At 46.9% G+C, this 12,157-nt stretch overlaps 1 protein-coding gene across 2 annotated transcripts in view; it reads left to right on the plus strand.

Annotated features, from left to right (window-relative positions):
- Window positions 1-12,157, plus strand: part of LOC135538153 (E3 ubiquitin-protein ligase arih1) — a 37,754-nt gene that overhangs the window by 21,321 nt on the left and 4,276 nt on the right. For both annotated transcript variants that reach the window (XM_064964125.1, XM_064964126.1), the window contains exons 12-13: window positions 3,793-4,053; window positions 4,770-4,882. In XM_064964125.1, the coding sequence (XP_064820197.1) occupies window positions 3,793-4,053; window positions 4,770-4,882 (374 nt within the window). The remainder of the gene's footprint in view (window positions 1-3,792; window positions 4,054-4,769; window positions 4,883-12,157) is intronic.

Genomic DNA, 12,157 nt, shown 5'->3' on the forward strand with positions numbered 1-12,157 from the left:
TTGTGCTGCTAGTGGTGGTGGTGGGTGGGTGTGCTGCTAGTGGTGGGCGGGTGGGTGGGTGTGCTGCTAGTGGTGGGCGGGTGGGTGGGTGTGCTGCTAGTGGTGGGTGGGTGTGCTGCTATTGGTGGTGGGTGTGCTGCTAGTGGTGGGTGTGCTGCTAGTGGTGGGTGTGCTGCTAGTGGTGGGTGTGCTGCTAGTGGTGGTGGTGGTGGGTGGGTGTGCTGCTGCTGGTGGGTGGGTGTGCTGCTAGTGGTGGGTGGGCAGGTGGCTGGGTGTGCTGCTAGTGGCGGGCGGGTGGGTGGGTGTGCTGCTAGTGGTGGTGGGCGGGTGGGTGGGTGTGCTGCTAGTGGTGGTGGGCGGGTGGGTGGGTGTGCTGCTAGTGGTGGGCAGGTGGGTGGGTGTGCTGCTAGTGGTGGGCAGGTGGGTGGGTGGGTTGCTAGTGGTGGGTGGGTGTGCTGCTAGTGGTGGGTGGGTGTGCTGCTAGTGGTGGGTGGGCTGCTAGTGGTGGGCAGGTGGGTGGGTGTGCTGCTAGTGGTGGGCATGTGGGTGGATGTGCTGCTAGTGGCGGTGGGTGGATGTGCTGCTAGTGGTGGGCAGGTGGGTGGATGTGCTGCTAGTGGTGGGCAGGTGGGTGGGTGGGTGTGCTGCTAGTGGTGGGTGGGCTGCTAGTGGTGGGCAGGTGGGTGGGTGTGCTGCTAGTGGTGGGTGGGTGTGCTGCTAGTGGTGGGCAGGTGGGTGGGTGTGCTGCTAGTGGTGGGCAGGTGGGTGGATGTGCTGCTAGTGGTGGGCAGGTGAGTGGATGTGCTGCTAGTGGTGGGCAGGTGGGTGGATGTGCTGCTAGTGGTGGGCAGGTGGGTGGGTGTGCTGCTAGTGGTGGGCAGGTGGGTGGGTGTGCTGCTAGTGGTGGGCAGGTGGGTGCGTGTGCTGCTATTGGTGGTGGGTGTGCTAGTTGATGGTTGTTTTCGTGGTGGTTGTGCTGCTCGTGGTGGTGGTGGGTGGGTGTGCTGCTAGCGGTGGTGGGTGGGTGTGCTCCTAGCGTTGGTGGGTGGGTGTGCTGCTAGCGGCGGTGGTGGTGGTGGGTGGGTGTGCTGCTGCTGGTGGGTGTGCTGCTAGTGGTGGTGGTGGGTGGGTGTGCTGCTGCTGGTGGGTGGGTGTGCTGCTAGTGGTGGGTGGGCAGGTGGGTGGGTGTGCTGCTAGTGGCGGGCAGTTATGCTAGTGGCGGTGGGTGGGTGTGCTGCTAGTGGTGGGCGGGTGGGTGGGTGTGCTGCTAGTGGTGGGCGGGTGGGTGGGTGTGCTGCTAGTGGTGGGTGTGCTGCTAGTGGTGGGCAGGTGGGTGGGTGGGTGTGCTGCTAGTGGTGGGTGGGTGTGCTGCTAGTGGTGGGTGGGTGGGTGGGTGTGCTGCTAGTGGTGGGCAGGTGGGTGGGTGTGCTGCTAGTGGTGGGCAGGTGGGTGGATGTGCTGCTAGTGGTGGGCAGGTGGGTGGATGTGCTGCTAGTGGTGGGCAGGTGGGTGGGTGGGTGTGCTGCTAGTTGTGGGCAGGTGGGTGGATGTGCTGCTAGTGGTGGGCAGGTGGGTGGGTGTGTGTGCTGCTAGTGGTGGGCAGGTGGGTGGGGGTGCTGCTAGTGGTGGGTGGGCTGCTAGTAGTGGGCAGGTGGGTGGGTGTGCTGCTAGTGGTGGGTGGGTGTGCTGCTAGTGGTGGGCAGGTGGGTGGGTGTGCTGCTAGTGGTGGGCAGGTGGGTGGGTGTGCTGCTAGTGGTGGGTGGGTGTGCTGCTTGTGGTGGGCAGGTGGGTGGGTGTGCTGCTAGTGGTGGGCAGGTGGGTGGATGTGCTGCTAGTGGTGGGCAGGTGAGTGGATGTGCTGCTAGTGGTGGGCAGGTGGGTGGATGTGCTGCTAGTGGTGGGCAGGTGGGTGGGTGTGCTGCTAGTGGTGGGCAGGTGGGTGGGTGTGCTGCTAGTGGTGGGCAGGTGGGTGGATGTGCTGCTAGTGGTGGGCAGGTGAGTGGATGTGCTGCTAGTGGTGGGCAGGTGGGTGGGTGTGCTGCTAGTGGTGGGCAGGTGGGTGGATGTGCTGCTAGTGGTGGGTGTGCTGCTAGTGGTGGGCAGGTGGGTGGGTGGGTGTGCTGCTAGTGGTGGGTGGGTGTGCTGCTAGTGGTGGGTGGGAGGGTGGGTGTGCTGCTAGTGGTGGGCAGGTGGGTGGGTGTGCTGCTAGTGGTGGGCAGGTGGGTGGATGTGCTGCTAGTGGTGGGCAGGTGGGTGGATGTGCTGCTAGTGGTGGGCAGGTGGGTGGGTGGGTGTGCTGCTAGTTGTGGGCAGGTGGGTGGATGTGCTGCTAGTGGTGGGCAGGTGGGTGGGTGTGTGTGCTGCTAGTGGTGGGCAGGTGGGTGGGTGTGCTGCTAGTGGTGGGTGGGCTGCTAGTAGTGGGCAAGTGGGTGGGTGTGCTGCTAGTGGTGGGTGGGTGTGCTGCTAGTGGTGGGCAGGTGGGTGGGTGTGCTGCTAGTGGTGGGCAGGTGGGTGGGTGTGCTGCTAGTGGTGGGTGGGTGTGCTGCTAGTGGTGGGCAGGTGGGTGGGTGTGCTGCTAGTGGTGGGCAGGTGGGTGGATGTGCTGCTAGTGGTGGGCAGGTGAGTGGATGTGCTGCTAGTGGTGGGCAGGTGGGTGGATGTGCTGCTAGTGGTGGGCAGGTGGGTGGGTGTGCTGCTAGTGGTGGGCAGGTGGGTGGGTGTGCTGCTAGTGGTGGGCAGGTGGGTGGATGTGCTGCTAGTGGTGGGCAGGTGAGTGGATGTGCTGCTAGTGGTGGGCAGGTGGGTGGGTGTGCTGCTAGTGGTGGGCAGGTGGGTGGATGTGCTGCTAGTGGTGGGCAGGTGGGTGGGTGTGCTGCTAGTGGTGGGCAGGTGGGTGGGTGTGCTGCTATTGGTGGTGGGTGTGCTAGTTGATGGTTGTTTTCGTGGTGGTTGTGCTGCTCGTGGTGGTGGTGGGTGGGTGTGCTGCTCGTGGTGGTGGTGGGTGGGTGTGCTGCTAGCGGTGGTGGGTGGGTGTGCTGCTAGCGGTGGTGGGTGGGTGTGCTCCTAGCGTTGGTGGGTGGGTGTGCTGCTAGCGGCGGTGGTGGTGGTGGGTGGGTGTGCTGCTGGTGGGTGGGTGGGTGGGTGGCGTGGCGTGGTGGGTGGTGGCGGTGGTTATGCTAGTGGTGTCGGTGGTTATGCTAGTAGCGGTGGTGGTGGTGGTTATGCTAGTAGCGGTGTAGGTGGTGGTTGCGGTGGTTATGCTAGTAGCGGTGGCGGTGGTTATGCTAGTAGCGGTGGTGGTGGCGGTGGTAATGCTAGTAGCGGCGGTGGTTATGCTAGTGGCGGTGGTTATGCTAGTGGCGGTGGTTATGCTAGTAGCGGTGGTTATGCTAGTAGCGGTGGTGGCGACGGTTTGGTAGTAGCGGTGGTTATGCTAATAGCGGTGGTTATGCTAGTAGCGGTGGTTATGCTAGTAGCGGTGGTAGCGGTGTTTATGCTAGTAGCGGTGGTTATGTTAGTAGCGGTGGTTATGCTAGTAGCGGTGGTTATGCTGGTAGCGGTGGTTATGCTGGTAGCGGTGGTTATGCTGGTAGCGGTGGTTATGCTGGTAGCGGTGGTTATGCTGGTAGCGGTGGTTATGCTAGTAGCGGTGGTTATGCTAGTAGCGGTGGTGGCGCTAGTATTGGTTATACTAATGATGACGAGCATGTATAATGATAAACATATTCACCCAGGCTTGATGATTGTTCTAATTTTAAGAGCCAGGCGTTGTCCCTCCTCCTCCTCCTCCAGCGGTCCAGGGCAGCCCTGCAGAGGTACCTGTTCTACTGCAACCGCTACATGAACCACATGCAGTCGCTGCGCTTCGAGCACAAGCTGTACGCCGGGGTCAAGGCCAAGATGGAGGAGATGCAGCATCACAACATGTCCTGGATCGAGGTGCAGTTCCTGAAGAAGGCCGTGGACGTGCTGTGTCAGTGTCGCTCCACTCTCATGTTCACCTACGTCTTCGCCTTCTACCTCAAGAAGAACAACCAGTCCATCATCTTTGAGGTAACTTTTCACAGCTCGAGTCCTAACCCTTCTACCCAAACCTTTCTACCTGAAAAAGAACAACCAGTCCCATCTTTGAGGTGAGGGGGTAGAGAAGGGAGGGGGGTAGAGAAGGGAGGGGGGGGGGGTAGAGAAGGGAGGGGGGAGAGAAGGGAGGGGGGTAGAGAAGGGAGGGGGAAGGAGTGGAGAGCGTGTATTCTATTAGGCTTGAAGTGTTTTGGTTGTTCCAGTAAGTGTTGGTACAGTTGTATACAGTAAAGCCATGATGTATTTCTACATCTACAAGTCAAGGTCTCCTCTCTCAGGAGAGGAGGTCTCCACCGTTGTTGTCATGAGAGGAAGTGCTCCAGGTAAAAACCTGGCAGCACAGTTATTCCTGTTTTGTGTAGTTTTCTCAGGACAAGTAGTGGCCCTATACTATACACTGAGTGTACGAAACCCAGCAGCGTTGCAGTTCATGACACACTCAAACCGGTGCGCATGGCACCTACTACCATACCCCGTTCAAAGGCACGCACATATTTAGTCTTTCTCATTCACACATACACACAATCCATGTCTCAGGTCTTAAAACTCCTTCTTTAACCTGACTCCTCCCCTTCATCGACACTGATAATCTTTCGCCTGGTCAGCCTGTCACAGAAAGAGCAGGTGTTCTTAATGTTTTGTACATTCAGTGTATATGCTATGACTGAACCCAAGCGGTCCTCTTTTAGAATAATCAGGCTGACTTGGAGAACGCTACGGAGGTTCTGTCTGGATATCTGGAGCGGGACATCTCCCAGGACTCTCTGCAGGACATCAAACAGAAAGTACAGGACAAGTACAGGTGAGTTCAATACCTGCTATAGATGTCTTTATTATGACAGGAAGTATAGATGTCTTTATTATGACAGGAAGTACAGCTGAGTTCAATACCTGGTATAGATGTCTTTATTACGACAGGAAGTACAGCTGAGTTCAATACCTGGTATAGATGTCTTTATTACGACAGGAAGTACAGCTGAGTTCAATACCTGCTATAGATGTCTTTATTACGACAGGAAGTACAGCTGAGTTCAATACCTGCTATAGATGTCTTTATTACGACAGGAAGTACAGCTGAGTTCAATACCTGCTATAGATGTCTTTATTATGACAGGAAGTACAGCTGAGTTCAATACCTGGTATAGATGTCTTTATTACGACAGGAAGTATAGATGTCTTTATTATGACAGGAAGTACAGGTGAGTTCAATACCTGCTATAGATGTCTTTATTATGACAGGAAGTACAGCTGAGTTCAATACCTGGTATAGATATCTTTATTATGACAGGAAGTACAGCTGAGTTCAATACCTGGTATAGATGTCTTTATTACGACAGGAAGTATAGATGTCTTTATTATGACAGGAAGTACAGCCGAGTTCAATACCTGCTATAGATGTCTTTATTATGACAGGAAGTATAGATGTCTTTATTATGACAGGAAGTACAGGTGAGTTCAATACCTGCTATAGATGTCTTTATTATGACAGGAAGTACAGCTGAGTTCAATACCTGGTATAGATATCTTTATTATGACAGGAAGTACAGCCGAGTTCAATACCTGCTATAGATGTCTTTATTACGACAGGAAGTACAGGTGAGTTCAATACCTGGTATAGATGTCTTTATTACGACAGGAAGTACAGCTGAGTTCAATACCTGGTATAGATGTCTTTATTACGATAGGTTGGTCTGCAACAGGATGGACGATTTAATAGATCAGTGTATCTATGAAATGATACCAGATTTGTCTTTTTGTACTATGACATTTCAATGGCAATGTTGGGAGGACGATTGTCAACATGTCTACTATGAGGCTGATGTCATTGATCAGCGATTTAATTTCATCAGAAATGGTCTCTTGTTCCGTTCTATTTGTCTCTGTTGTCAAAGCCAAATGTGGATTAGTTGGCTACGCTACAGCATTATAGGTAGCTACAGCAGGGTAGCCTAGTGGTTAGAGCATTGGACTAGTAACCGGAAGGTTGCAAGTTCAAACCCCCGAGCTGACAAGGTACAAATCTGTCGTTCTGCCCCTGAACAGGCAGTCAAACCCACTGTTCCTAGTCCGTCATTGAAAATACGAATTTGTTCTTAACTGAGTACAGCTGAGTTGAATATGTGATATAGATGTCTTTATTATGACAGGAAGTACAGCTGAGTTCAATACCTGGTATAGATGCCTTTATTATGACAGGAAGTACAGCTGAGTTCAATACCAGGTATAGATGTCTTTATTACAACAGGAAGTACAGCCGAGTTAAATACCTGCTATAGATGTCTTTATTATGACAGGAAGTATAGCTGAGTTCAATACCTGGTATAGATGTCTTTATTATGACAGGAAGTATAGCTGAGTTCAATACCTGGTATAGATGTCTTTATTACGACAGGAAGTATAGCTGAGTTCAATACCTGGTATAGATGTCTTTATTACGACAGGAAGTATAGCTGAGTTCAATACCTGCTATAGATGTCTTTATTACGACAGGAAGTACAGCTGAGTTCAATACCTGCTATAGATGTCTTTATTACGACAGGAAGTATAGCTGAGTTAAATACCTGGTATAGATGTCTTTATTATGACAGGAAGTATAGCTGAGTTCAATACCTGCTATAGATGTCTTTATTACGACAGGAAGTACAGCTGAGTTCAATACCTGGTATAGATGTCTTTATTATGACAGGAAGTATAGCTGAGTTCAATACCTGCTATAGATGTCTTTATTACGACAGGAAGTATAGATGTCTTTATTACGACAGGAAGTACAGCTGAGTTCAATACCTGGTATAGATGTCTTTATTACGACAGGAAGTACAGCTGAGTTCAATACCTGGTATAGATGTCTTTATTACGACAGGAAGTACAGCTGAGTTCAATACCTGCTATAGATGTCTTTATTACGACAGGAAGTACAGCTGAGTTCAATACCTGCTATAGATGTCTTTATTATGACAGGAAGTACAGCTGAGTTCAATACCTGCTTTAGATGTCTTTATTACGACAGGAAGTACAGCTGCGTTAAATACCTGCTATAGATGTCTTTATTACGACAGGAAGTACAGCTGAGTTCAATACCTGCTATAGATGTCTTTATTACGACAGGAAGTACAGCTGAGTTCAATACCTGGTATAGATGTCTTTATTACGACAGGAAGTACAGCTGAGTTCAATACCTGGTATAGATATCTTTATTATGACAGGAAGTACAGCCGAGTTCAATACCTGCTATAGATGTCTTTATTTCGACAGGAAGTACAGCCGAGTTCAATACCTGGTATAGATGTCTTTATTACGATAGGTTGGTCTGCAACAGGATGGACGATTTAATAGATCAGTGTATCTATGAAATGATACCAGATTTGTCTTTTTGTACTATGACATTTCAATGGCAATGTTGGGAGGACGATTGTCAACATGTCTACTATGAGGCTGATGTCATTGATCAGCGATTTAATTTCATCAGAAATGGTCTCTTGTTCCGTTCTATTTGTCTCTGTTGTCAAAGCCAAATGTGAATTAGTTGGCTACGCTACAGCATTATAGGTAGCTACAGCAGGGTAGCCTAGTGGTTAGAGCATTGGACTAGTAACCGGAAGGTTGCAAGTTCAAACCCCCGAGCTGACAAGGTACAAATCTGTCGTTCTGCCCCTGAACAGGCAGTCAAACCCACTGTTCCTAGTCCGTCATTGAAAATACGAATTTGTTCTTAACTGAGTACAGCTGAGTTGAATATGTGATATAGATGTCTTTATTATGACAGGAAGTACAGCTGAGTTCAATACCTGGTATAGATGCCTTTATTATGACAGGAAGTACAGCTGAGTTCAATACCAGGTATAGATGTCTTTATTACAACAGGAAGTACAGCCGAGTTAAATACCTGCTATAGATGTCTTTATTATGACAGGAAGTATAGCTGAGTTCAATACCTGGTATAGATGTCTTTATTATGACAGGAAGTATAGCTGAGTTCAATACCTGGTATAGATGTCTTTATTACGACAGGAAGTATAGCTGAGTTCAATACCTGGTATAGATGTCTTTATTACGACAGGAAGTATAGCTGAGTTCAATACCTGCTATAGATGTCTTTATTACGACAGGAAGTACAGCTGAGTTCAATACCTGGTATAGATGTCTTTATTATGACAGGAAGTATAGCTGAGTTCAATACCTGCTATAGATGTCTTTATTACGACAGGAAGTATAGATGTCTTTATTACGACAGGAAGTACAGCTGAGTTCAATACCTGGTATAGATGTCTTTATTACGACAGGAAGTACAGCTGAGTTCAATACCTGCTATAGATGTCTTTATTACGACAGGAAGTACAGCTGAGTTCAATACCTGCTATAGATGTCTTTATTATGACAGGAAGTACAGCTGAGTTCAATACCTGCTTTAGATGTCTTTATTACGACAGGAAGTACAGCTGCGTTAAATACCTGCTATAGATGTCTTTATTACGACAGGAAGTACAGCTGAGTTCAATACCTGCTATAGATGTCTTTATTACGACAGGAAGTACAGCTGAGTTCAATACCTGCTATAGATGTCTTTATTACAACAGGAAGTACAGCCGAGTTAAATACCTGCTATAGATGTCTTTATTATGACAGGAAGTATAGCTGAGTTCAATACCTGGTATAGATGTCTTTATTACGACAGGAAGTATAGCTGAGTTCAATACCTGGTATAGATGTCTTTATTACGACAGGAAGTACAGCTGAGTTCAATACCTGGTATAGATGTCTTTATTACGACAGGAAGTATAGCTGAGTTCAATACCTGGTATAGATGTCTTTATTACGACAGGAAGTATAGCTGAGTTCAATACCTGCTATAGATGTCTTTATTACGACAGGAAGTATAGATGTCTTTATTACGACAGGAAGTACAGCCGAGTTCAATACCTGGTATAGATGTCTTTATTACTATGACATTTCAATGGCAATGTTGGGAGGACGATTGTCAACATGTCTACTATGAGGCTGATGTCATTGATCAGCGATTTAATTTCATCAGAAATGGTCTCTTGTTCCGTTCTATTTGTCTCTGTTGTCAAAGCCAAATGTGGATTAGTTGGCTACGCTACAGCATTATAGGTAGCTACAGCAGGGTAGCCTAGTGGTTAGAGCATTGGACTAGTAACCGGAAGGTTGCAAGTTCAAACCCCCGAGCTGACAAGGTACAAATCTGTCGTTCTGCCCCTGAACAGGCAGTCAAACCCACTGTTCCTAGTCCGTCATTGAAAATACGAATTTGTTCTTAACTGAGTACAGCTGAGTTGAATATGTGATATAGATGTCTTTATTATGACAGGAAGTACAGCTGAGTTCAATACCTGGTATAGATGCCTTTATTATGACAGGAAGTACAGCTGAGTTCAATACCAGGTATAGATGTCTTTATTACAACAGGAAGTACAGCCGAGTTAAATACCTGCTATAGATGTCTTTATTATGACAGGAAGTATAGCTGAGTTCAATACCTGGTATAGATGTCTTTATTATGACAGGAAGTATAGCTGAGTTCAATACCTGGTATAGATGTCTTTATTACGACAGGAAGTATAGCTGAGTTCAATACCTGGTATAGATGTCTTTATTACGACAGGAAGTATAGCTGAGTTCAATACCTGCTATAGATGTCTTTATTACGACAGGAAGTACAGCTGAGTTCAATACCTGGTATAGATGTCTTTATTATGACAGGAAGTATAGCTGAGTTCAATACCTGCTATAGATGTCTTTATTACGACAGGAAGTATAGATGTCTTTATTACGACAGGAAGTACAGCTGAGTTCAATACCTGGTATAGATGTCTTTATTACGACAGGAAGTACAGCTGAGTTCAATACCTGCTATAGATGTCTTTATTACGACAGGAAGTACAGCTGAGTTCAATACCTGCTATAGATGTCTTTATTATGACAGGAAGTACAGCTGAGTTCAATACCTGCTTTAGATGTCTTTATTACGACAGGAAGTACAGCTGCGTTAAATACCTGCTATAGATGTCTTTATTACGACAGGAAGTACAGCTGAGTTCAATACCTGCTATAGATGTCTTTATTACGACAGGAAGTACAGCTGAGTTCAATACCTGCTATAGATGTCTTTATTACAACAGGAAGTACAGCCGAGTTAAATACCTGCTATAGATGTCTTTATTATGACAGGAAGTATAGCTGAGTTCAATACCTGGTATAGATGTCTTTATTACGACAGGAAGTATAGCTGAGTTCAATACCTGGTATAGATGTCTTTATTACGACAGGAAGTATAGCTGAGTTCAATACCTGCTATAGATGTCTTTATTACGACAGGAAGTACAGCTGAGTTCAATACCTGGTATAGATGTCTTTATTACGACAGGAAGTATAGCTGAGTTCAATACCTGCTATAGATGTCTTTATTACGACAGGAAGTATAGATGTCTTTATTACGACAGGAAGTACAGCTGAGTTCAATACCTGCTATAGATGTCTTTATTATGACAGGAAGTACAGCTGAGTTCAATACCTGCTATAGATGTCTTTATTACGACAGGAAGTATAGCTGAGTTCAATACCTGGTATAGATGTCTTTATTACGACAGGAAGTACAGCTGAGTTCAATACCTGCTATAGATGTCTTTATTACGACAGGAAGTACAGCTGAGTTCAATACCTGGTATAGATGTCTTTATTACGACAGGAAGTATAGCTGAGTTCAATACCTGGTATAGATGTCTTTATTCAATACCTGAGTTCAATACCTGCTATAGATGTCTTTATTACGACAGGAAGTACAGCTGAGTTCAATACCTGGTATAGATGTCTTTATTACGACAGGAAGTATAGCTGAGTTCAATACCTGGTATAGTTGTCATTATTACGACAGGAAGTACAGCCGAGTTCAATACCTGGTATAGATGTCTTTATTATGACAGGAAGTACAGTTCAATACCTGGTATAGATGTCTTTATTATGACAGGAAGTACAGCTGTCTTTATTACGACAGGTTAAATACCTGCTATAGATGTCTTTATTACGACAGGAAGTACAGCCGAGTTAAATACCTGCTATAGATGTCTTTATTACGACAGGAAGTACAGCCGAGTTAAATACTTGCTATAGATGTCTTTATTACGACAGGAAGTACAGCTGAGTTCAATACCTGCTATAGATGTCATTATTACGACAGGAAGTACAGCTGAGTTCAATACCTGGTATAGATGTCTTTATTACGACAGGAAGTACAGCCGAGTTCAATACCTGCTATAGATGTCTTTATTACGACAGGAAGTACAGCTGAGTTCAATACCTGCTATAGATGTCTTTATTACGACAGGAAGTACAGCCGAGTTCAATACCTGCTATAGATGTCTTTATTTCGACAGGAAGTACAGCCGAGTTCAATACCTGCTATAGATGTCTTTATTACGACAGGAAGTACAGCTGAGTTCAATACCTGCTATAGATGTCTTTATTATGACAGGAAGTACAGCCGAGTTCAATACCTGCTATAGATGTCTTTATTACGACAGGAAGTACAGCTGAGTTCAATACCTGCTATAGATGTCTTTATTACGACAGGAAGTACAGCTGAGTTCAATACCTGCTATAGATGTCTTTATTACGACAGGAAGTACAGCCGAGTTCAATACCTGCTATAGATGTCTTTATTACGACAGGAAGTACAGCTGAGTTCAATACCTGCTGTAGATGTCTTTATTATGACAGGAAGTACAGCCGAGTTCAATACCTGCTATAGATGTCTTTATTACGACAGGAAGTACAGCTGAGTTCAATACCTGCTATAGATGTCTTTATTATGACAGGAAGTACAGCCGAGTTCAATACCTGCTATAGATGTCTTTATTACGACAGGAAGTACAGCTGAGTTCAATACCTGCTATAGATGTCTTTATTACGACAGGAAGTACAGCTGTCTGTATTACGACAGGAAGTACAGCTGAGTTCAATACCTGCTATAGATGTCTTTATTACGACAGGAAGTACAGCTGTCTGTATTACGACAGGAAGTACAGCTGAGTTCAATACCTGCTATAGATGTCTTTATTATGAC

Source organism: Oncorhynchus masou, unplaced genomic scaffold (genome assembly GCF_036934945.1).
Source record: "Oncorhynchus masou masou isolate Uvic2021 unplaced genomic scaffold, UVic_Omas_1.1 unplaced_scaffold_921, whole genome shotgun sequence".
NCBI lineage: Eukaryota > Metazoa > Chordata > Actinopteri > Salmoniformes > Salmonidae > Oncorhynchus > Oncorhynchus masou.